Source organism: Sminthopsis crassicaudata, chromosome 3 (genome assembly GCF_048593235.1).
Source record: "Sminthopsis crassicaudata isolate SCR6 chromosome 3, ASM4859323v1, whole genome shotgun sequence".
NCBI classification, from domain to species: Eukaryota; Metazoa; Chordata; class Mammalia; order Dasyuromorphia; family Dasyuridae; genus Sminthopsis; species Sminthopsis crassicaudata.
In genome coordinates this window covers 613,192,929-613,219,121 of record NC_133619.1, presented here as the reverse complement: position 1 = coordinate 613,219,121, position 26,193 = coordinate 613,192,929, and the positions used below count along the sequence as shown (strand labels likewise).

The following is a 26,193-nucleotide window of genomic DNA, read 5'->3' as shown; positions in this document are numbered from 1 at the left end:
AAAAAGGAACCCACTGCCTCCTGAAATAGCCTACTCCTCTTTTAGACAGTTTCAGTTATTAGGAAATTCTGATTCTGCCTTCAGAGATCAAGCAGAACAAGTCTAATCCTTTATCTATGAATTAGCTTTTTAAATATTTTATGATATCTATTATGTGACACAGGTAGACTGATGAACGGATTATTGGATTGATGGAGAAATGGAGGAAGGGAAGGAGGGAAAGAGGGATGGATAGATGAACATGTGGGGGAGAGATGGATAGTAAGACAGATTGAAAATTTGAAGTCTAGATGAATAGGATAAAGAAGTAAGATTAGAATATCAATTTCTAAATAGTTTTCTCTCCCTTTTTTTTCTTAGCTGCTGTTGACTATCTGGCAAAGAACGTGAGCCTGTCTACACAGCGTCGGATGAAGTTGGGAGAGCACTCAGCTGTGCTGGGGCTCCTGCCTGTAGAAACGGGTCAAGCATACTAAAACCCTAAGGCCCCTCTCCCAGATCCTTGACTCCTGTATCCCCACTATCCCACCAGCCTTTCCTATACTTATCCCTGTGCCTCTCTCACCCCAAGTCCTAAACCATTCCCCTAGATCTACTGATGCATTATCTGAGGAAGTGGGACCGATAAGCTCCGGTCTCTTCCCATGTCATCGTTCTCTGGCAAACATCTGTGATGGTCGACCACAAAGACACAATTTCAGTCTCTCCTCCAGCATCTCCCTCTGCCTCCTGATCCCAATCCTAATCCCACCTGGATTACTGGACTGATTTAACCCCCTGCCTCCAACCTCAACCTTTGCTTTAAGCAATGGGTAGAACCCAAGCTGAATTATGACTTCTATAAGAAATCTCTCTTATTCAAGGCCCTTCTCTTCACTTCAAATGTATAGACTTTATGAATGCTTCCCCTCACAGAGGATTCAGCAGGCAAGATAGCTCCAAAGGGATAGGATCCTGGAGCTCTTGATGTGGTAGAAAGAACACTAGATTTGGAGTCAGAGGGACACTGCCACTTCTGATCTATGTGATTTTGGTTAAGTGATTTCTGATCTCTGAATCTCAGTTTCATCATCTGGAAAGTGAAGAACCAAGACTTGATGACCTCTAAGGTCCCCTTCTAGTTCCCAATCCTGTGAACCTTTGTACCCACATTAGAGTAAGGGGGTAGTTGGGTGACTGTCCCCAAGGTGGCATCCTGCCATAAAAATAGTTTGACCAGGAAGGCTTTGGGGGTGAAGGGAGAAGGCACCCAGATCCCAACTGGACTTAAGCTGATGACCCATGTGAACAAATAGGACAAAACCCAAATCCTTGAAGCCTTCCAACAATAGGACTTTGGCAGAGAGGTTAGAATGGACTAAGGGGTGGCACTGCCCAGTTCAGGAAGGAGACCTGAGCTGGTTATGGCTGCCATGGGATCTGGGGCGTGCTCTGTGCAGGGGCAGGTGGTAGGGAGGCCAAGGAGAGACTTTGAGCTTAAAGGAAATGCCTTTGGAAACTTCAGTGGGCTTGCATTTCTGCCACCCAGAGTCCCACAGGGGCAGATGAGGCAAGTTTTGACATACCAGAGAGGGCAAAGGTCCTAACCGATCAGAAAATGAAAGGCACTTAGAAAAGTAGGACCTTAGCCAAGTCCCTGGTACTTGGAGTCACTGTACCTGGAGAGTAGGAGGGTAAGGGCTCTGCTTTGAAGCTCTGACCTCCTAGTGCTGTCCTTTCCCAAAGCTGATTTGCTGATTTCTCTGAGACATCATCAGACACAAAGAGCACTTCGGCAAAGGGGAGCATGTCATGCTTTGTTTAGGCCAGACCAGACTTGAGTAAGTGACCAGCTGGGCAGGTGCACAAATACGGGAGGCCAAGAAGAAAACTCTGGGTTTTAGACTGGTCTCCCTTCTTCTGGGGGTGGGGCAAGGAAGTGGAGAGGGGGTGGGCAGATGAGAAAATACTTTCCTTTGTCACGATTGACTCCGTCCAATGAGCTTACTTGAGGTCACCCTTGTAGCTGAAGCCCCAATCCTCAGCAGACCTCATCAGTCACATTTCAGCAGGAGCCTGCTTCTTTCCCCTTCTTTTGCTCTCTTGATTCCCATCAAGAGCTGCCTGTGGGGTTTGCCCTACCAAGAAAGCTTAGCAGGCATGAATGGGGCCTCTGACATGATTAAAAAGCCCTACAAAAGGGATTTTCAAAACTCATGAACTCCTCAGCAGTCATACCAAGGCCTTTCCTTTCCCGTGTTTTTTGGTAAATGAATAGTGGCCACCTGCTCCCTGAAGAAATCATCTCGTAACATTTCAGTGGGAAGGGGATGGGGTCCCTACCCCTTCCTGAAGCAACAATTCCCAGTGCGAAGACAGTGGGAAGCCTAAAAGTTGCCTATTCAGACACGTGGGCATCTCTGCCCAGGCACCCCTGGGTACGTGTCAGGTCCATCGTAGCCAGAGCTGTGTTTTGAGACCATCGGAGCTAGACTGAAGCAAGGCCGGCATCGATGACCCAGGATTCTCCTGGCCTCTAAGGATTGCTTCCTCCTGCCTTCAAGGAACTTCTAAAAGTTCTCCCTGCTCGCTCCCTGTTCCTTTAAAAGTTATAACCTGGGGAGTAAGTTTAAGGTTCCTGACTTCTACTGGCTCTTTCTGGCATCATCCCCAGCTGCATCACCATTTTTAGCTTTCATTTTTTCCTCTATCCTTCATTTTCTATCATAATCTTCACCGACTTGGACATAGAAATCTGAGCTCTGGCTCTGGCTCTGCTGTGGGATCTGGAGCAAATCACTCAACTTCTCTGAAACTGATGCTCAGAGTTACCAAATTGCTCTGAGGCTCAGTTTCTTTATCTGTAAAGAGAAAACATTGGTTCAAATGATCCTTAAGGTCCCTTCTAGCTTTCAATCCGATCCTCTGATCTCCAGCTGTAAAATGGAGACAATAACACTTGTTCTACCTACCTCACAGGGATGTTGTGAGGAAAGCGCTTTATAAACCCTGCAGCTCTGTAGACATGAAAGTTATTTCCTCATCATTTTTAATCATCATGTCATCTTCATTATCAACTTGCCAGGAGGCCCCATCATGATATTCAGAAGGATTGGGCCCATGTTGTCTTGGATGATCATCAGGATGATGAGAAGCTTCCCGGTTCCTCTTCTCCAGAGTCCTTTCTCTTCTTCCTTGTTAAGTGAGAAGTTCCCAGCCAAGAGATCCTACCAAAATACAGACTTCAGGCAATTCCTGGGAAGTCAGAGGAAAGACAGGAAGAGCACTGCTGTGGTTATTTCCACCATGATAAACAGCAACTGTCTTCCTAACTTCAGACTTGGAGTTTGACCTAGGAGTATCACCAGGATGGCTGGATACAGTCAGATAGATCACTCCTTTGAGGGTCAGATGTCACAGGGAGACTCTAGGCCTAGAAGAGAACCAGCCTTTGACATCCCCAGTGATGTCTTTTTTTCTTCAAGTCCTGGGGAGAAGAAGATGCTGCATCTTTCCAGGATTTACTAACTGCTACAACCAGAAGGTCCTTCCTTCAGCCTAACTTTGGTCTTCAGAGACATTTCCTGACCAAGCATTCCTTCTATTAGAGGTTGCATTCTGCTGATGGTTTGGTGATGTTTACAGAGACCACTTCTGACCCATTCCTTTGTGTGTTTTCTCAGAAACATGGTAACTGAAACTTCCCCAGCTCCAGTCTTCAAGAGGTAACATTCCATGACCAGGACCAACTCACTTCCCCACAAATCCTCTTCCCAGACTTGAAACAGAATGCCCCATACATAAAGCATCTCCAGATCCCAGATAAGCTATTTCTCAGTGAACTCAACTCCCTCTGGGCTCCCCAAATCTCCTCTCATGGGGACAAAAGACATATCCCCTTCCGCCCTTTCTTGTTGACTCCCCATCTGGTGTTTCACCATGCCCTGTGTATGTATATCTGTTTGGAAGGGGGGAAGGAAGAACTGGGAATCCCTTCTATGTAAACTGGTCCCTCATATTAGCGGGCAGCCTTCTCACTAGAGAGGATGAGAGGTAAGAAACCTCAAAAGATCGGAGATGAGCAGTCAAGCAGGTTCATTGAAGTCTTATCATGAAGGCATGCATTCCAGGTGGTTTGGAAAATCCCAAAGGCCACCCTCTCCAACTATCACTGTAAATAGAGTCTTTAGAGAAATAAGAAACTTACTTATCCCTGTCTGATTGCAACTAGCTATTTACCCTTCCTCGGAGGTCGCCCCTCTGAGGCTCATTGTACATTAGCTCGAAACTTGGTGATGTGCTGTTTGTTTATAGGATGTTTTTGTTGTTTTGTTTTTGTTTTGTTTTTGATACTGAAAAGACAACCCTCCTTACCCCCTCCCCCTCACCCCACAGTGAGTTACGTGCTAGTACCACGGGGCCACCTGTAGAGATCTGCATATTGTATGTTTGAAAAGATACATTCCAGGATCCGTTGGGATTCATCCTGTTCCCTTCCTCTGATTTTCCTCCCTTGCTACGAAAAAAAGAAAGAAAAAAGAAAAAGACATTCATATGTGAAGAACTGAGAACCAGGCACTGTTTGCTTGCTTTAAAAAAAAATGCCCATTTGTTTATTCCCCTGTTCTCTTCCCTCACCAGAGAAACCTAATGGGACCAGAGGAAACGGGGAAACAGAGGTGGGATGGAGAGGGGGGGCAAGAGAAAGACAAATTGGACAGATTCGCCCGGAAGAAGAAATGAGAAGGTTGGTTTGGGGCAGAGGTCCAGGACTGGACGGGATCTGGGTGACAGACACCCCGTCTGACTGCAGTACCAGCCGCCACAAAATGGGCCACCCGTGCTGTGACCCTTGAAAACCTCTCTGCCCCCAGAAATCTTCAGCATCATGTTTTGATGACTCAAGGATGCTCTCCAGGCTCTCTCTCTTGGGACGCTACTCTCTCCCTCCCCCCATGTTTTGGACATTCTGGGGAATAGAGACATCTCCTCTCTGCCCACCCTTAGGGGTGCTGGGCCAAGACCAAATTGAGGGGGAGGGGGAACCCCAGCCACCTCCTATCCACAGTGGCACCTCGCTGCTCAGAGACATTGTGTATTTAATGCTTCTAACACAGCCACCTCCCCCACCCGGGACGTATCCGCTAGTGACATAGAACATTCCTTCTTGCTAGAATCTGCGAAATCATTTGCTTCTGTGTTTGAGTCATAACCATTTCCCTACATGTGAGAGCGAGTCCGTGTGTGCACGTGTGCGCGAGAGGCGTGCAGGAAGTGTGTCCAGGAGAGCGCGTGTTTAAATATAATCGCACCATAATTTATTCAGCTATATGGAGTAGTAGACTAGTAAGAGAAGCTGCCGGTTGCTTTCCTACCTGCTGCCTGTAGGTGTTTCCTTGTAACTCAGGCATAACTGTTATACATTAAAAAAAATAATAAATTAAAAGCCACTTTGAAGGCTTGGGGTCTTTAATGCCGTCTTACAACATGACTACAAATAAATGTATGTGTGTGTGTGTGTGTGTGTGTGTGTGTGTGAGAGAGAGAGAGAGAGAGAGAGAGAGAGAGAGAGAGAGAGAGAGAGAGAGAGAGACAGAGAGAGAGAGAGACAGAGAGACAGAGACAGAGAGAGAAGGAGGAAAGAAAGAAAGAGAGAGGGAGGGAGAGAAGGAGGGAAAGGAAAGGAAAGGAAAGGAAAGGAAAGGAAAGGAAAGGAAAGGAAAGGAAAGGAAAGGAAAGGAAAGGAAAGGAAAGGAAAGGAAAGGAAAGGAAAGGAAAGGAAAGGAAAGGAAAGGAAAGGAAAGGAAAGGAAAGGAAAGGAAAGGAAAGGAAAGGAAAGGAAAGGAGGGAGGGGAAAAAAGAGAAAGAGAGAAAGAAAGAAAAAAGAAAGAAAGAAAAAAGAATGAAAGGAAGGAAGGAAGAGACAGAGAGAGAGAAGGAGAAAAGAAAGAAAGGGAAGGAGGGAAAGGAAAGGAAAAGAAGGAAAGGAGGGAGGGAAAAAGAGAAAGTGAAATAAAGAAAAAGAAAGAAAAAAGAACGAAAGGAAGGGAGAGAGAGAGAGATAGAGAGAGAGAAAGAGAGAGAGAGAGAGAGAGAGAGAGAGAGAGAGAGAGAGAGAGAGAGAGAGAGAGAGAGAGAGAGAGAGAGAAAGGAAGGAAGGAAGGAAGGAAGGAAGCAAAAAAAAGGAAGGAGGGACAACTACGGAAAGTACACAGCGCTGAGTTGAGCTCTGGAGAAACACATACAAATTAAAAAAAAAAAAAGTTCCTGCCCCTCAAGGAGCTTACATTCTAATGGAGAAAGTCAACACACAAAAAGGACTTGGAAAAGAGATTCTAAAAGTAACATCTCTCTGATGCCCAGACTTTCCCTCCCACTGCTAGGCTGGGGGGCAATTTACACCAATTACAAATAGAAGTGATTACAAAATATAAACAAAGTGAATACAAAGTTCTTTTTCCAGGGAGAGTGTGCTAATAACTGGAGAAATCAGGAAGGCCTTTGTGGAGAAAGTGAACGTTTCTTGGAAGAATCTAGAGATTCTGCTAAAAGGAGATCAGCAGGGACATTCATTAAGACCTCACTCTTCTGGCCACTGGTACAGAAGCAGCATCAGGTCTTTCCAGCACACAGCCCTAAAACAGGAAGGGAACAGGGGGAAAGCCCACTGGGTTCCTTCCTTGTGAAGTTGCTGAACTAAAGTCTAATTCTGAGATGCTCATTCTCACTTAGTATTCCATCATAAATGGGTGGAGAGGATTTTAGGGGCCAACATAAATCATCGAGAAATGACAGCACCCTGGCAGGGGCAGAGGAAACAGATGTACTCAAAGGCAGATGTAGACCTGTGCCGGGGCTTGGGGCACAGAATAATAATAAATGTTTATAAATATGGCCTTGAGCTTTCCAGAAAAGGTTGCCATATTCCTCTATTTAATAGTTTTTGAGAAGGCAGGACAAGTATAAGAGATTTTTTAAAAATATCTTCCATCAAACCTGGTTTTTAAAAAAGAAAGTTTTGTCTCTTGTATGGGATTCACTTCTGTGGATCAGTTTAGGCTCTGTTGATATAGAATACATGCATACATTGGGGGGAGAAGAGGAAATACAAGGGAACCTGTTATACTTTTTCTTATTGGGAGGAGGGACTCCAGGAAAAAAAAGAAAAAGAAAAAGAAAGAAAGAAAAGACTAACTGGTATGGGAAAAGTTCATTCATTGACTCTGGGCTAATCCTCAACAAAAGTCAGAGGGCTTCATAGTACTGATCACTGGAAAGCATCTTCTCCAGAAAAGATCTCCACTAAAAACCAATGTGCCCCATATCCTGCCATTCTGGCTGAGTTCTTTTGGGTTTCTCTCTAGGCAAATATTGTTATCTCATTAAATTGATTCACATTAAGAAGTTAATGACTTATCCAATACTGGCAAGGGATCTATGAGAAAAGAAAAGATAAAATTGGGAGTAGAGAAAGTAATGGGCCTTCTAGACAAAATCAGCCCATTGACTCTTTTCCTAGGCCCTTTCAAGCTCTGACATTCTAGGTTCTGAGTCCCCTTTCGTTGTAACATTACCTGTTCTAAGGGCCCTGAAATTCTATATCAGAAGAACCCTCCCAGCTCTGATATTCTCTGTTTTAAGGGTCCTCTCAACTGTAATATTCTATACTTTAAGGTGCCTCCCAGCTCTGATAGCCTGGGTTCTAAGGACCCTTCCAGCTCTGACATTCTGGGTTCTAAGCACCCTCCCAGCTCTGACCTCCTGGGTTCTAAGGGCCCTCCCAGCTCTGACCTCCCGGGTTCTAAGGACCCTCCCAGCTCTGACCTCCTGGGTTCTAAGGCCCCTCCCAGCTCTGACCTCCCGGGTTCTAAGGACCCTCCCAGCTCTGACCTCCTGGGTTCTAAGGGCCCTCCCAGCTCTGACATTCTGGGTTCTAAGGACCCTCCCAGCTCTGACATCCCATGTTCTAAGGGCCCTCCCAGCTCTGACATTCTGGGTTCTAAGGACCCTCCCAGCTCTGACATCCCATGTTCTAAGGGCCCTCCCAGCTCTGACATTCTGGGTTCTAAGGACCCTCCCAGCTCTGACATCCCATGTTCTAAGGGCCCTCCCAGCTCTGACATTCTGGGTTCTAAGGGCCCTCCCAGCTCTGACATCCTGGGTTCTAAGGGCCCTCCCAGCTCTGACCTCCTGGGTTCTAAGGGCCCTCCCAGCTCTGACCTCCTGGGTTCTAAGGGCCCTCCCAGCTCTGATCTCCTGGATTCTAAGGGCCCTCCCAGCTCTGATCTCCTGGGTTCTAAGGGCCCTCCCAGCTCTGATCTCCTGGGTTCTAAGGGCCCTCCCAGCTCTGACATCCTGGGTTCTAAGGGCCCTCCCAGCTCTGACATTCTATATTCTAAGGCTCTGATATTTTACATTTTGAGCTCTCGAAGAGCACTAACATTCTATGTTTTTAGGCACATCATATGTCACAGCTGGGACATTCCATGCCCCAATCTATTTTCTGAGATCCCTTCCCCCCCTTTTTAAAACAACTTCTATTCCATCACTGTTGCATAAAATTCAGGACAATTTCAGCAAGTTCTGGAAAACACTGAGTTTTTGCCCCTTTCCTTAGGGCACTCAGATCCAGAACAGCTGCCTGAAAATAGAGGAGGTGATCCCATCTCCCCTCCAGTCAGTCAGAGCAAAGAAGTAGCAGATTGCAAGCTGGAAAAGAGCCCAGGGGGGAGCACATTCCACTTCCCCAGTGGAATTTCTGGAGGGCTGTTGAAAACATTCACCAAGCTGGCTTTTGAGAACCACACAGAAATGCACCCTCTAACAGCTGCTTTTAAGAAAGGTGCCAGTCCCTGAAGCTTAGAGGGAAGGTTGGGGGGGGTCGGGAGAGAGAGAGCATCTGGGGGCTGCTAGAACTGCTACTCTAGCAGCTTAGCCTGGCCAGAAATCCAGATGGGGGCTTTTCCATGACCAGGAGCAATGGGGGCTATGATGCTCATAAACTCTGAGCCCTTCATGGAGATTAAAAGTTTGGTTTGAGTCATCTTCATGAGTTAAAAAAAAAAGGGGGGGTTGGAGCAAGGGTTGGGATTAGGGTTAGGCTCTGGTATAGAATTAGGCTAAAGTTACAACATAGGTGAGAATTAAGGAGCAGAGTCTGGGTAATTAATGTAGGGAGGAAATTTAGGATAGAGGAGAGACTGAGGATTAGACATTGGGTTAGTGTTACTTTTAGGATTAGTGGAAGGTTTAGGATTGGATTTCAGATTGTGTAAAGTGTTGGGATTTAGGATTTGGAGATTACAAGGTAGCTAGACTAAGGAATTCACAGTGCTTAGAGCTAGAGGAGCTGTCTGTGTCCCAACTCTTTGGATTCTTAGCTGTGGGACCTTAGTCATCCCTCACCTCTCTGAGATGTTTTCTCTTATGTTAAGTGACAGGCGTCAGTTAGATGGTCTTTAAAGTTCCTTCCCATTCTCCTTTATTTAGTTCTATAAAGTTCCCTTGAGACCATCTAGTCCAACCCTTTTATTTGAAAGATGAGGTAAATGAGATTCAGAGAAGCAGAATATCTTGCCTGAAGTCACACAGCTTGTCAACAACTGAGCTGAATTAGAAGTCCCTGTACTGCCTAGACATTGCTAAGCTTGGACTAGGGAGATCTAAAGCTTCCTTCTTCCTCTAGAATTTAGAAACTGTTTTACTTCACATAAGTCACCTCATCTTTCCTCAATTTTTTCATATCATTTAACATCTTCTACTTTAGAGATGAGAAAACTAAAGCCCAGAAAAGGAAGGGTACAATGTCATAAACTTCTATTAGGAGACTCAGGAATTGGAATCCAAATCTTCTGATGCTTTTTCCTATCTCATGCTACCTGATATTTGTCAAATGGGCTAAGATTGTTTTTTATTGTGCCACCTGCTTCAGAGCAAAAGCAACTGGGTTTTTATTGGGGGAGAGGGAGAATCACATTTCATTGGTTTAGGGAGCTCTGCATCAACACAGATTAGTACTTTCTCTGAAATTTCTAGTCTTAGAGAATTTCTTTTTTTTTTTTCTTTTTCTTTTCTTTTCTTTCTTTTTTTTTCCTGAGGCAATTGGGGTTAAGTGACTTGCCCAGGGTAAGTGTTTAAATGTCTGAGGTCAGATTTGAACTCAGGTCTTCCTGACTTCAAGGCTGGTACTCTATCCACTGTACCACCTAGCTTCCCCTCTTAGAGAATTTCTTGAGGTACCAAGGTATTAAGTGAGTTGCTTGGGATCACACAACTAGATTATGTCAGAGATGGATCTTGAACTTTCTGATCATGAGGCTCGTTCTCCATTCATGATAATAGCTGCTGCTTGAGTTTATTTTGGGATCAACCTTAGCATAAGGATTGAAACAGGATTCAGATTAAGATTAGATGGTACAATGGATAGAGTGCCGGAGCAAAGTCAGAAAGACTCATCTAACCTCAGATACTTACTAGGTGTGTGATTTTGGGCAAGTCACTTATCCCTGTTTGCCTCAGTTTCCTCATCTGTCAACTGGAGAAGGAAATGGTACACCGTGCCTGTATCTCTGCCAAGAAAATCCCAAATGGGATCAGAAAGAATTAGACATGACTAAACAGCAGCAACAACACAGATTAGAATTAAAATTCTTATTAGGGTTAACTCCATTTTACAAATCCGAAAAATGAGTTATGCAGGATTTTGCACTATGATTAACTGGGCAAGGTAATCAAACTGAGTGATTTTTCAAACAATTGTCTGATCAATTATCTGAAATGGATGCTACATCAAGTGTCAGCCAGGGAGACTTATGGATAAAGAATTGGGAAGACTGAGTTCAAGGTCTGCCTCTCAGACTCACTGGTTTTGTGATCTGGAGGCAAATAACTTACCTTCTCAATGTCTTAAGCAGAACTCCTAAGACTATATACTAAAGACAAAGTATTGTCCCACTTGTGGAGAGAGTTTACTCACTTGGGACCTCCCTATATGAATGACACCACAAGTTCTAGTTCCCTATTCCTATTATTGATGAAGATGAAAAGCATCAGTATATTTGGTCACAAACATTTTCACAAAATGGAGATGTTTTCATTTCTTGGTTATCTCCAGAATGAAGATGAGGGAAGGAAAGGAAGCTCTATTTGATGTAGTTAAAAGTAATAAGAGAAAGTGTCTAAGAAAGGTCAGGCTCAGCCTACCCTTGTCCAGGAAAAAAAAAGTAACGGCTCCTAGAAATTACAACATGTCAGAGATGGGAGGGCCCTCAGAACATTGAATGTAAGAAATGGAATGAATATTAGGAATAGAATGGGATGGGGTGGAGCCAAGATGGCAAAGTATAGGCAGGAACTCATCTAAATTCTCCCAAGTTACCCTCCAAACAACTTTAAAATAATTCCTCAGATGAATTCTAGAGTGTCAGAACCAACAAGAAATTGGGTTGAAACAATTTTCCATCTCAAGAGAGTTTAGAAGGTGGACAGGAAAAGTCTATCTCACTGGGATGGTACAATGCAGTACAGCACAGGCAATACCTCACAAGGCCAGCAGCTGGATTGGGGCGGGGAAGTGAGGGAAGAGATAACTAGTCAACAGGAGCTTATAGGGGAATCCTTTGGGGACACTGGGGGCAGAACTCTGTTGCATTGTCCATATATACAGTTCCAGGTTATAGTCCCAGAGCAAGGAGAAACACTGGCACATTAAAGCAAGTAGCTCTAGGGGAATGAGGACGCTGATCATGGCTTCAGGGTAGAAAAGAGCACAAGACAGGGAAGTAGGGACCATGCCTCTCTTTAGATTATACCACCTTAGAAAAACTAAAAGCTTACAAACCTTCTCCCCCCAGAACTAGCTCTAAAAACAGCAACACAAAAAATCTGAAACTTGGGACACTGCATTTTTCACCCCAGAACCAGAGCCCAATTTTAATATATAGTTGAGTCAAGAACTAGGCTGGAAAAATGAGCAAACAAATAAAAAGAACATAAGCATAGAAAGTCAGTATGGTGACAAGAAAGATAAAAACACAAACTCAAAGAAAGACAAAACAGTTATATGCAAAGCCTCAAAGGAAAAATAAGAACTGGCCACAAACCCAAAAAAGAATTCCTAGAGATCTCAAAAAGAATTTTAAAAATCAAATAAGAGAAGTAGAAGAGGAAATTGGGAAAAGAAAAGAGAATAATGCCAGGAAAAAATATTTAAATAGTCAATAGCTTGGTAAAGGGGGCACAAAAATATTGAAGAAAATAACTCTTTGAAAAACAGAATTGGTCAAATGGTAGAAGTGACACAAAACCCACTGAATAGAAAAACTCCTTAAAAAACAGAAATAGCCAAACTGGGGAGGATGGGGCACAAAAGGTCACTGAAGAAAATAATTCTTCAAAAAGTAGAATTGGGCAAGTGGAAGCTTCATAACTCCAGAAAACACCAAGAAACAATAAAGCAAAATCAAAATAATGAAAAATAGAAGACAATGTTGACTATCTCATTGGAAAAAACAAATTACATGGAAAATAGATTGAGGAAAACCATTTAAGAATTATTAGACTAAAAAAAAAGAATTATTAGACTACTTGAAGGTCTTGATAAAAAAAAAAAAAGAGTCTGGACAGCATCTCTCACAAAGTTATCAGGAAGAACTGCTTTGATGTCCTAGAAACAGAAAGTAAAAGAGAAATTGAAAGAACTTACTGATTGCTTTCTAAGAGAGATCCAAAAATGAAAACTTCAATGAATATTATAGCCAAATTCCAGAACTCTCCAGTTAAGGACAAAATATTGCAAGCAGTCGAAATAATTCAAATATCATGACAGGGCAACATAAGGGTTAGCAGCTTCTATTTTAAAGAAGTAGAGGGCTTAAAATGTGATATTCCAAAGAGGAAGGGAATTAGGGTTAAAATAAAAAAAATTAACTAATCAGGAAAACTGAATGGAATGCTTCAAAGGGGAAGATGGATATTCAAGAAATAGAGAAAATATTTCCAATATTCCTGATGGAAAGACCAGAGCTGAAAAAAATTGATTTTCAAATCAAGATTCAAGAGGTAAACAAGAAAGGGAAATCATAAGGGATTCAAGGTTAAACTGCTTACATTCCTCCATGAAAAGCCGTTACTTGCAACTCCAAAGAATTTTATAATTATTATGGCAGTCTGACGTGATTACATAAACAAAGGGCACTGATATGAGTTGATTGTAATGAGGTGGTTTTTTTAAAAATAACATTAAGTGCTGAGAAAAAGAAATATACTAGGAGAAGAAGAAAAAGAGAGGCAGAATGGAATAAATTGTCTCACATAAAGAAATCAGAAAAAGAAGATCTTTGCAGTAGAGGATGGAGGGGGTGGCAGGCAACACTGGAACCTTACTGTTATTGAAATTAAAGTGGTAATAGCAAGCACACTCAATTGTGTATAGACATTTATCTTACCCTACAAGGATATAAAAGGAGAAGGGAATAAGAGGCAGGGGAAACTAATAGACTGGAGGGCAGATTGGGAGAGGTGGTATCAGAAGTTAAACATTTGAGGAGAAACAGGGTGAAGACATAGGCAAGAGCAAACAGGGGAAAGAAAATAGGATGAAGAGAACTACAGTTAGTAATCATAACTGTGAATTTGAATGGGGTAAACTCAACCATAAAATAGAAGCAAATACCAGAGTAGATTAAAAAACAGGATTTGACAATATAATGTTTACAAGGAACACACTGAAAGCAAAGTAAAAGTAATGGTTTGGAGCAGAATCTATTATGTTTCAGCTAAAGTAAAACAAACAAGAGTAGTTACACGATTTCAGACAAATCAGAAGCAATACCCAACATAATTAAAAGAGATAAGCAGGGAAACTACATGCACCAAATAGTATAGCATTCAAATTCTTAAAGAAAAAATTAATTGAGTTATAGGAGGGAATGGATAGTAACATTATATTAGTGGGTGACCTCAACATTCTCCTCTCAAAACTAGATAAATCTAGCAAGAAAGAAAGAAGGGAAGGAAGGAAGGAAGGAAGGAAGGAAGGAAGGAAGGAAGGAAGGAAGGAAGGAAGGAAGGAAGGAAGGAAGGAAGGAAGGAAGGAAGGAAGGAAGGAAGGAAGGAAGGAAGGAAGGAAGGAAGGAAGTTAAGGAGATGAATAGAATTTTAGAAAAAAATAAATATAATAGCTTTCTGGAGAAAATTGAATGAAAATAGAAATTAATATACTCTTTTTACTCAGGAGTATATGGCACCTACACAAAAAATTAACCATGGAGTTGGTTGTAAAAACCTCACAACCAAATATAGAAAAGCATAAATATTAAATACATCATTTAAAAATTATAATACAATAAAAATTACATTCAATAAAGAGCTGTGGAAACAGTAAATTTCCAATGAAATTAAATAATCTAATTCTAAAGAACAAAGATCAAATTATAAAAACAATAATTTATTTTTATTTTTATTTTTTCTTACTTAATTGTATTTTTTCCAATTACACAAAAGATTCACTTTTATGAGATTTGAGTTCCAATTTTTTTCTCCTTCCCTCATTCTCCTCTACCCTCCCCAAGACAGCAAATCATATGATATAGGTTATAAATGTACAATCATCTTAAACATATTTTCACATTAGTCATGTTGTGAAAGAAGAATCAGAACAGAAGTAGAAAACCATAAGAAATAAAAAAAGTGAAAATAGTTTGCTTCAATTTGCATTCAGACTCCATAATTCTTTCTTTGGATATGGATAGCATTTTCCATCACAGTCTTTTGGAATTGGCTTAGATCATTGCATTGCTGTGAAGAGCAAAATTGATTACTATTGCACAAGGCTGCTGTCTGTTATTATGTACAGTGTTCAGTTCTGCTCACTTCTGCATGTAATGTTCATGTAAGTCTTCTCAGATTTTTCTGAAATCTGCCTGCTCATCATTTCTTATATTACATTCATATATTCACAATTTGTTCAGCCATTCTCCAATTGATGGGCATCCTCTCAATTTCCAGTTCCTTGCCATCACAAAAAGAGCTGTTAGAAATATTTTTTGTACATGTGGGGATTTTTGCCTTTGGGATACAGATCTAGCAGTGATATTGCTGGATCAAAGGGAATGCACAATTCCATAGTTCTTTGGGCATAGTTCCAAATTGCTCTCCAGAATGGTTGGATCAGTTCACAACTCCACCAACTATGTATTAGTGTTTCAGTTTTCCCACATCCTCTCCAATACTTATCATTTTCCTTTTCTTTCATATTAGCCTATCTGATAGATGAGAGATGATACATCAAAGTTGTTTTAATTTGAATTTCTCTAATCAATAGTGACAAATTTCCTCAAAAAGAATGACAATATGCCAAAATTTATGGGATGTAACCAAAATAGGATTTAGGGAAAAGTTTACATTCTAAACTCTCACATCAATAAAGATAGATAAAGAGCAGATCAATGTAATCAATCAATGAGTCTGTAACTAAAAATAAACTAGAAAAAAATAAATTTTAAATCCCCAATTAAACATCAAAATAGGAATCTTGAAAATCAAAGAAGAGATTAATGAAATTGGAAGTAAGAAAATCATTTAAATAATAAATAAAAGTAAGAGCTGGTTTTATGAGGAAAGAAACACCAATAAAATGGATAAACCATTGGTTCATATGATTTAAAAAGAAAAGAAGAAAACCAAATTAGCAATGTCAAAAATGAAAAGAGTGACTTCACCACCATGAAGAGGCAATTAATTATTAGGAGTTATTTTGTTCTATATGTCATTATACCTAATGATCTGAGTAAAACAGATGAATATTTTACAGAAATATAAACCAACCAAATTAACAGGAGGAAATACAATGCTTAAATAATTTTACCATAGAAAAAATATTGAATAAGCCATCAATGAGCTCCCTGAGAAGAAAATCTCCAGGACCAGATGAATTCACAAGCAAATTTTACCAAACATTTAAAAAACAATTAATTCCAAACACTACATAAATTATTTGGAAAAATAGAATCAGAGTTCTACAAAATTCCTTTCACAAGAAGTGTTGATACCTAAACTAGGAAGAGTAAAAACAAACAATATTATAAACTATTTTCCCTAATGAAAATTCTGTGATTTAATTATGCAATTTAATTGATGCAAAAGTTTTAAATAAAATGCTAGTAAGGAGATTATACTAGTAAACCACAAAGATCATGCGCTATGACCAGGTAGAATTTATATGAGGAATTCAAGTCTGGTTTAATATTAGGAACAATAGGAGAGATGAAAGGATGTAAAGAGGGAAAGAATTTAGAATTTAAAAAAATTTAAATGATTATTAAACATGCTTTTAATGTTATTGGAGAAAATAGTATGCAAACAAAACAAAAGAAAAATTGGGACACCAGTGCAATGTTGGTGAAGTTGTGAACTGATCCAACTATTCTGTAGAGCAATTTGGAACTATGGTCCAAGGACTATGAAATTATGTATGTTTTTTAGCCCAGGCTCTCCTGAGTTCAGAAAAGGTTCTCTATTCACTGTACTACCTAGCTGCCCCATTGCCTTTAATTTAGTAATAGCATTACTGTGTCTGTATTCCAAAGAGATTTTTTGAGAAGAAAAACAAGGCAGGGAGGAGGAATTATATATATAAAAATATTTATAGCAGGTTTTTTTGTAGGGGCAAAGAATTTTAAATTGGGGGGATGCCCATCAATTGGGGAATGACAGAAAGCTTTGGCATATGATTGTGATAGAATACTAATGTGCTATATAAATGATGAGCAGTATGCTTTTAGAAAAACTTGGAAAGACTTACATGAATTGATGCAAAATGAAGTGAGCAGAATCAGGAGAACAATGTCCACAGCAATATTGTATGATGATCCACTGTGACTGATTTAGCTATTCTCAAAAATATAATGATCAAAGATAATTCTGAAGGACTTATAATGAAAAATGCTATCCATCTCCAGACAAAGAACTGGTGAAGTCTGAATGCAGATGAAAGTACTATTTTAAAGCTTTGTTTTTCTTAGGGCTTTTTGTCTGTGTTTTCTTTCACAACATGGCTAATATGGAAATTTGCTTTGCATGACTATGCATATATAACCTATTTCAAATTTCTTGCCTTCTCCATAATGAGGGAAGGGAGGAAAAGAGGGAATTTGCTATTCAAAACTTCAAAATAGGAATCTTTTCTACTTTAACATATTTAACATGTATTGGACTACCTGCCATTTAGGGGAGGGGATAGGAGGAAAGAGGGGAAAAGTTGGAGCAGAAGGTTTTGCAAGGGTCAATGTTGAAAAATTACCCATGCATATGCTTTGTAAATAAAAAGCTATAATAAAATAAGTAAATAAATAAAATAGGAATGTTTAAAATAATTTTATATACGTACTTGAAACAATAAAAGATAATATTATTTTAAAAAAAAGCCATAGAATGGGAAGTCCATAGGATTTCAGAGTTGGGAGGAGCCTTAGAGTACAAAATGTCAGAGAAGGGAGGAATCTTAGAACACAGAATGTCAGAAGTGGGAAGGATCTTAGAACACACACACTTCCTCCCACCTCTAATCTTTTTTGTTCTAACATTCTTTGACGGGCTATATTACAGGCAAGAGAAATTAATATTTTACTGAGACCCAGAGGGCAGAAACAGGAACAAGAGACAGAAGATGAAGGGAAGTAAATGTAAGCTTATATAAGGAAAATGCTTTTAAAGCTTGGAGTGATCCCAAATTGGCACAGGAAGTGGTGAGTTCTTCCTGATTTACTAGTTTGGTTTTGGCTAGATGACCACTTAGATCCTTTCCATCTCTAAAATTCTGTGATTTAATGTTCTAAGTTCCTTCCCAGTTCAGACATTCCATGTCCTAAGTTGCCTTCTCACTCTAACATTTTGGGTTCCAAAGCCTCTCCCAGGTCTGATATTTCTGTTTTAAGGACCCACCCATTTTCTAAGGGCCCTCCCAGCTCTGACCTCCTGGGTTCTAAGGGCCCTCCCAGTTCTGACATCCTGGGTTCTAAGGGCCCTCCCAGCTCTGACCTCCTGGGTTCTAAGGGCCCTCCCAGTTCTGACATCCTGGGTTCTAAGGGCCCTCCCAGCTCTGACATCCTGGGTTCTAAGGGCCCTCCCAGCTCTGACATCTTGTGTTCTAAGGGCCCTCCCAGCTCTGACCTCCTGGGTTCTAAGGGCCCTCCCAGTTCTGACATCCTGGGTTCTAAGGGCCCTCCCAGTTCTGACATCCTGGGTTCTAAGGGCCCTCCCAGCTCTGACCTCCTGGGTTCTAAGGGCCCTCCCAGTTCTGACATCCTGGGTTCTAAGGGCCCTCCCAGCTCTGACCTCCTGGGTTCTAAGGGCCCTCCCAGTTCTGACATCCTGGGTTCTAAGGGCCCTCCCAGCTCTGACATCCTGGGTTCTAAGGGCCCTCCCAGCTCTGACCTCCTGGGTTCTAAGGGCCCTCCCAGTTCTGACATCCTGGGTTCTAAGGGCCCTCCCAGTTCTGACATCCTGGGTTCTAAGGACCCTTCCAATTCTGACATTCTGTTCCCAGCTCTGACATCCTACATTCTAGGGATCCTTCCAGTTCTGATATTCTGAATTCTAAAGCCCCTTTCACTCCTAACATTTCTGTTTCCAGATTTCTCGCAGCTCTAACACTATATCTTTTGACATTCCTTCTAGCACACAGGTTCACAGACCTAAAATCAGAAAGGATCTTAGAGTCCATCTAATCCAACTGCCTCATTTTATGAACAGGCTCAGAGGAATTAAGAATTTTGTCCAGCATCATCTGGGAAGTATCAGTTAGAGCTGAGATTGATATTCTCATCTAGAGCTCCTTCTACACACTGACCTGAGTCCCTAACTTGAGAACAAGTTGAAAACGATAATGTAGAAAAGTTTAGCCATTCCTTCATCCATTCCCTCCAGGCTTCAAGCCCTTTGTCCCATCTCCTGTCCTGGATCCCTGGAATGTCCTTTCCTTCCCACCTAAATCTTAGGTCTTTTAGGTAATCCTATTTTTCTATTTGTCATCCAATTCATGGAATAAACCAAATAAACGCTCATTGATTGATTCATTCACTACTGATGCGGAGAAAATATCCTTTTTCTTCTGAATGAAAATGATTATTCACTTTGGGGAAGAGCCTTGGAAAGGTATCTCCTGAGATCAAGGAGAGTAGCCCTCTTGGCCAATTTTTGCCAGTATAACTAGCAGAGAATAAATAGCCAGCATAGTATAGTATGGAGAGTCTTGCACTTAAAATCAGAAAAATTTGGGTTCAAATTCTGCCTCAGACACTTACTAGCAATGTGACTAGCTAATTTCTCTGGATCTCTGTTTACTTGTAAAATAGGGGTGGGATAGATTCAGTGATCACAAAGATTCCTTCCAGCTCTGAGTCTATGATCCTGGGACAGGGTCTGGTCTTTGACATCAAGCATTGGCCATTAAAATGATCAGGCCCCTTTAGCCAAGGCAACACATGGATAGAAATGACTGGAGTGCTAGGAGCTCCTGGATTCCCATGTGTCAAGGAAGTCTACTTGATCTGACCACCTGAAAGCTTTAACTGACTTGCACATGGATGGAATATGTAGAGTTAGTAGTGCTTTATGCAGTAAGATGAGAATATTGGGATCCTTGGGGCTGAATTAGCAGCAGCCACCCCAACAGTCCCCTAAAGTCTGAGAGCTACCCAGAGTCAATCTGAGCCATGACCTGAGGCAAGTTGAATACTGGGAATTCAGCTGGACTTGTGTTACTCTTCCCATCCCTGAATATGGCCAAAATAAGAACATTGAGGATGAACAATGAATTCATCTTGTAGGTCAATTTCTGGAGGAGCAGAGAGAAGAGAAGAGGAAGGAGGGGAGGGAAGAGAAAGGGGAGAAAGGGAGGGGAGAGGAGAGAAGAAAAAAAAGAAGAGAGAAGGGGAGGGAGAAAGGAGAGAAGAGATGAGGAAGAGAAGGAAAAAAGGAGGAGAGGAGGAGGGACTCTAAAATCAAAGGGACCCAATCAAAGCATTACTTAAAGGAAATGGAGATGTTTGGTATGAAGAAAAGAAGACTAGAAATGATATGATCCTTGCCTTCAAGGGTCTGAACAGCTGGTGTGTGTAAGGAAGGTAAGCCTTTTATACTTCACTGAAGAAGGAAGAACTGTGAAGAGAGACAGATGTTAGCCCAGCGTATGGAAAATTTCACTGATTAGAGCTGTCAATCAATCAACAAGCATTTATTTATTACATTATGAGCAGTCAGCAAGTATTTATTAAGCTCCTACCATGAGCTGTCAATCAACAAGCATTTATTAGGCACTTATTAGAGCTGTCAATCGATAAAAAAGCATTTATTAATCACCTATTGTGTGCCAGACATTCTGCTAAACACTAGCTAAGAAATGGGCCACTCCAGGAGTTCATGGTTTTTTGCTGGTCTTCAAGAGGAAGCTGCACGTACGTGTGCTGGGATTGTTATCCAGGTACAGATTGCACTGTATGGACTCTGGAGTGCCTTTCACACTCAAATGCTATTTCTGACACTTCCTAGCTGTGTGACCTTGGACTTTAAGCCCCTGATCTTGATTTGCTCCAATGACCCTCACAGTTCAGCTGTTGAAACTGGTCCCCAGAAGTGTTGAGTGATTCACCTAGTATCACATAGGGAATGAGATTCAAACTTGGGGCATGGGACAAAGTCAACACGTTTTCCACCTCCATGCTGTTTCCCAAAGGAAAGCTAACATACCCTACAACAGAATCAGGCACCCAACCGGCCTTTGAGATAACTAGAACATGGGGCTGATTTGAATAAGATGAAATATAATAGGGCTAAAAAGAAAAAAAGTTTTAAAAAATGATTTTACAAAGACAAGATAGTAGGAAATATGGTTAGAGAGTTATTTGCCTAAAAAATATCTGGGAGTTTTAGTAGACTATTGGCTCAACTGGGGCAACTAGGTGGCATTTATAGAGCTCTGGTCATGGAATCCAGAGGACCTGAATTCAAATCCAGGCTCAGACATTTACTAGCCGTGTGATTCTGGACAAGTCACTTAACTCTGTTTGCCTCAGTTTCCTCATCTGTAAAATGAGCTGGAGAAGGAAATGGCAAACCACTCACAGTATGTTTGTCAAGAAAACCATTAACTCAATTTGAGTTGAGTCCTCTGGCCAACAGAATTTATCATCTTTCTCCCCAAATCTTCCCTTCTTCCTAACTTTCTATATAGCTTCCAAATAACCCAGATTCAGAACTTCATTCATTTTGGTCTTCTTTCTTCACCTTCTACCAACTATATCTTATCAGTTGCTAAGTCTTGTTACTCCTTTGTCTTAAACTTCTCATAGTTGTCCCTGCACCTGCTGCCCTTGTCCAGGACCCCATCATCTTTCACCTCGCCTATTGTGATAATCTCCTACTTGGTTTTCCTGCCTGATAATTCTTCCCTTTTCAGTTCACTTATAATATGGATGTCCGAAGCAGCTAGGCAGTGCAGTGGATAGAGCACCAGCCCTGAAATCAGAAGGACCTGAGTTCAAATCTGGTCTCAGACACTTAACACTTCCTAGCTGTGTGACCCTGGGCAAGTCACTTAACCCAATTGCCTCACGAAAAAAAAAAAAAAAAAAGCCCAATATTGATGACCAAGTGGTATTCCCAAAGCAACTGCTCAAGAAATTTCAGTGGCTCCCTTTTGCTCAGATCTAAAATAGAAAATCTGTCTGGCTTCAGCTTCCCTCTTCATATCTATCTCTCTCTTCCATCAACTGATATTCTTATAGTTTTCCATTAAATCCTTCAATCTCTTGATGAGTGCCTTTGCACAGGCTGTCCCTCACTCCTTGTAATACCTTCCTTTCCCTCACAGAATTCCCAGCTTCTTTTAAGAATCAGTTCAAGTGCTACCTCCATCATGAAGTTTATCCTCATCTCTCCCAATCACTAGTACCTTTCACATGAAATGAACCACTTTGACTTTGTCTTGTATTTGCAAATTTATATTTATGTTGTTTTCCCTTCCCAATAAAATGAAAGCCTCATGAGGTCAGGAAGGACTTCATTTTGTCTCTCTCTAGAGCTCAAGAAAATACCTGAATCAGGGCAGGCACTTAGTAATTACTTGTTAAACTAATGAGAGGATGGATGGATGGGACTCCAAAAATAGTGTCTTCTTAGGCTATAATAAAGGACCTGTAGTTTTCAGGAGTAAGGAATCTTTTGCCCTGATTAGAACAGCATTTGCTGTATTGTGATCAGTTCTAAGTGCTGCTGTTCAATAGGGATTTTGATTAACCAGATAAAGTCCAAAGGAAGGCAAGAACCAAAATGGGGAAGGGTCTCAAGACCATGCCATGTGGGGATTAATGGAAGGAAGTAGCAATGTTTAACCTGAAGAAAAAATTAGTCTTCAGGGACATGGCACTTGCCTTCAGGTACTGGGAAGGCTGTCATGTGGAAGAAGGATTCAATTTGTTTTGTTTGTCCCAGGGGGCAGAACCAGGGGCAAAAGGTGGAAGTTACCAAGAGGCCAATTTAAGGTTTATATAAGGGGGAAATGTCCTAACCAATTAAGCTGTCCACAAGTAGATGAGCTGCCTTTGGAGGTAGAGAATTCTTTTTTCACTGGAGGTCTCAAAATAGAAATTAAATGTCCACCTCCTGGGTGTGGTGGTGAGGGTATGGATTGGACTAGCTGGCCATCTAGATGATCTTATAATATTAGGACACAGGATGTCAGAGATAAAAGGAACCTTGAATTATGAATTTAGAAGGGCTTTTGAATGTAGAATGTCAGAGTTAGAACATAAAATGTCAGAGAAAAAAGGAACCATAAAACATAGAATGTTCAAGTAGAAAGGATCATAAAACATAGACCATTAGAGCTAGAAAGAACCTTAGAATATTGAATATTAGAGTTGGAAAGGACCTTGGAACACCAGAATGTCAGAGCTTAAAGGGACCTTAGAACATACAATGTTAGAGCTGGAAAGGATTTTAGAACATAGAATGTTAGAGCTGGAAAGGACTTTAGAACATAGAATGCTAAAGTTAGAAGGTACCTTCTGTCAGAGTAGGAAAGAAGTATTTTTAGAATATTGAATTCAGAACTGGGGAAAGCCTCAGAACCTAGAATGGCAGAATCAGGATGCCCTGTTACAATATTAAATCGCAGAGTTGAGTGGGACTTTAGAACTTAAACTACCAGATAGAGAAAAGCCCTTAGAAGAGAGAAGGTCAGAGCTATGAAAGCCCATAATGCTAGAGTTGGAAGGGTCTTGGAGACCGATGGGTGCAACTTCCACATTTAATGGAAAAGAAAACAGAGCTAAAGGGAGAAAGAGGTATGTCCCAATTCAGCTGTCCCTCAGTGGTCCATTTTGTAGGAGGACAGTCTTGTCCACCACTCACTCTATGCTACTTCCTTCATCCATGCCATTTGTGATTTTTTCATAGGAGCCAGAAAATCATATTGGAGAAAAATGTGGGGAGTAGGGAGTCCAGTTCAGGTGTGTGTGTGGGAGGAAGACCCCGGAGGAATAGACACACATACACACACACACACACACACACACACACACACACACACACACACACACAAGTACACACACAAGCACATACCAGAAGAAAGCTGTTTCTATTTCCTGAGATGCCCACCCGCTTTTATGACCATAAGTGGATTTGTAACAAGCATTGCAGCCGCATATAAGGCATTCAGACATGGAGACAATTTTACTAGATAATAGACTATCGTGCAGGATACAATTTAAATTAAAAAATGCAATTTTCACCTTGAAATGAACAAATGATTACAATTTCTATACAAATTAAGGCATTCAGCCTCTCTTTCAGTAGTGCCACCAGTCCATGAAATATGACATAATTACCATGAAATACATTTTCAAATATTTTGATTTTTGTCCGCCGCCTTTTAAAAAACATAGGCCGCCTTCTCAGGGCTGGGGTGAGTGTGTTGGCATTTCCCACCTTCTGGGAAAAACACATTAAAAAGCAAAGAGGAACTGACCAGAGATGAAGCTCTACCCCCCACCCCTTTGTTCCCCAGTCCCTGAAACCTCTGAGCCCCCACCTACCCAATAGCTCTCACTATTCCCCTCCCTCCACTCTGGAGATAAAATTGAAAAAAAAAAAAGGCAGACATAGAAAGAGAAAAGAGGGAGGGAGAGATGGAGGGAGAGGACGCAAGCCACCAGCTCCAAAGCCTGGAGATTTATCTAAATTATTACGCTTATCTGAAGAATCACATCTGTTGGTTATCTTCCCTCCCTCCCCCCACCCGACCAACCCTCTGTCCCCTTCCTCTCTGAAAATGGCTTCCCCCTCATCTCCTCCTCCCCCTGTTTTTTCCCCACTTGTGCTTTTATTTTTTAATTATTTTCTCATTCCCTCATATTTTTACGGCAGGAGAAGAAAGGGGGTCTTGGCAGCCACCAGCTCCATGCTCCAGCTCCAGGAATTATATATGCGCATATGAAACTTTGGGACTCAGAGGAAGTGTGGAGGAGAGAGGCTGAGCCAGTCTGCCAAGGCCTGCAATGCAGGGGTATGGGTGCTCTACCCCCAAGTCTCTCCACTGGCAGAAATCCCACATTATTGAGACATTGGTTAAGCATTGTCCTTCAAAATATAGAAATAGAATGATAGAATTTTAAATGTGAAAGGGATCTTAAAATATCGAATGTCAGAGCTGGGAGGGCCCTTAGAACCCAGGAGGTCAGAGCTGGAAGGGCCCTTAGAACCCGGGAGGTCAGAGCTGGAAGGGCCCTTAGAACCCGGGAGGTCAGAGCTGGGAGGGCCCTTAGAACCCAGGAGGTCAGAGCTGGGAGGGCCCTAAGAACCCGGGAGGTCAGAGCTGGAAGGGCCCTTAGAACCCGGGAGGTCAGAGCTGGGAGGGCCCTTAGAACCCAGGAGGTCAGAGCTGGGAGGGCCCTTAGAACCCAGGAGGTCAGAGCTGGGAGGGGACTTAGAACCCAGGAGGTCAGAGCTGGGAGGGCCCTTAGAACCCAAGATGTCAGAGCGGGGAGGGCCCTTAGAACCCAGGAGGTCAGAGCTGGGAGGGCCCTTAGAACCCGGGAGGTCAGAGCTGGAAGGGCCCTTAGAACCCAAGATGTCAGAGCGGGGAGGGCCCTTAGAACCCAGGAGGTCAGAGCTGGGAGGGCCCTTAGAACCCAAGATGTCAGAGCGGGGAGGGCCCTTAGAACCCAGGAGGTCAGAGCTGGAAGGGCCCTTAGAACCCGGGAGGTCAGAGCTGGGAGGGCCCTTAGAACCCGGGAGGTCAGAGCTGGAAGGGCCCTTAGAACCCGGGAGGTCAGAGCTGGGAGGGCCCTTAGAACCCGGGAGGTCAGAACTGGGAGAGCCCTTAGAACACAGGATGTCAGAGCTGGGAGGGCCCTTAGAACCCTGGAGGTCAGAGCTGGGAGGGCCCTTAGAACCCAGGAGGTCAGAGCTGGGAAGGCCCTTAGAACCCAGAATGTCAGAGCTGGGAGGGCCCTTAGAACCCAGGAGGTCAGAGCTGGGAGGGGCCTTAGAACTCAGGAGGTCAGAGCTGGGAGGGGCCTTAGAACTCAGGAGGTCAGAGCTGGGAGGGGCCTTAGAACCCAGGAGGTCAGAGCTGGGAGGGGCCTTAGAACCCAGGAGGTCAGAGCTGGGAGGGGCCTTAGAACCCAGGATGTCAGAGCTGGGAGGGCCCTTAGAACCCAGAATGTCAGAGCTGGGAGGGCCCTTAGAACCCAGGAGGTCAGAGCTGAGAGGGGCCTTAGAACTCAGGAGGTCAGAGCTGGGAGGGGCCTTAGAACTCAGGAGGTCAGAGCTGGGAGGGGCCTTAGAACCCAGGAGGTCAGAGCTGGGAGGGGCCTTAGAACCCAGGAGGTCAGAGCAGGGAGGGCCCTTAGAACCCAGGATGTCAGAGCTGGGAGGGCCCTTAGAACACAGGATGTCAGAGCTGGGAGGGCCCTTAGAACACAGGAGGTCAGAGCTGGAAGGGGCCTTAGAACTCAGGAGGTCAGAGCTGGGAGGGGCCTTAGAACCCAGGAGGTCAGAGCTGGGAGGGCCCTTAGAACACAGTTCAAGACATCACCAAGTGAAATATTATAAAGGGAGAAGGGAGACCAGTCCAGAGCCTTAGAGAACTCCCCACTCCTGCCCAGTTCATAGTTGAAGACCCACAAAAGGAGAAAAGGGAGCTCTTGGAGATGT

The 26,193-nt window shown here is 42.4% G+C and overlaps 1 protein-coding gene across 1 annotated transcript in view; it reads left to right on the top strand.

Moving 5' to 3' along the window:
* Nucleotides 1–5,428, top strand: part of PAX7 (paired box 7) — an 81,035-nt gene extending 75,607 nt beyond the window's left edge. Inside the window, exon 5 of the mRNA XM_074302564.1 lies at nucleotides 361–5,428. Coding sequence (XP_074158665.1) covers nucleotides 361–476 — 116 coding nt within the window. The 3' untranslated portion in view covers nucleotides 477–5,428. The remainder of the gene's footprint in view (nucleotides 1–360) is intronic.
* The last annotated feature ends 20,765 nt before the right edge of the window (nucleotides 5,429–26,193 follow it).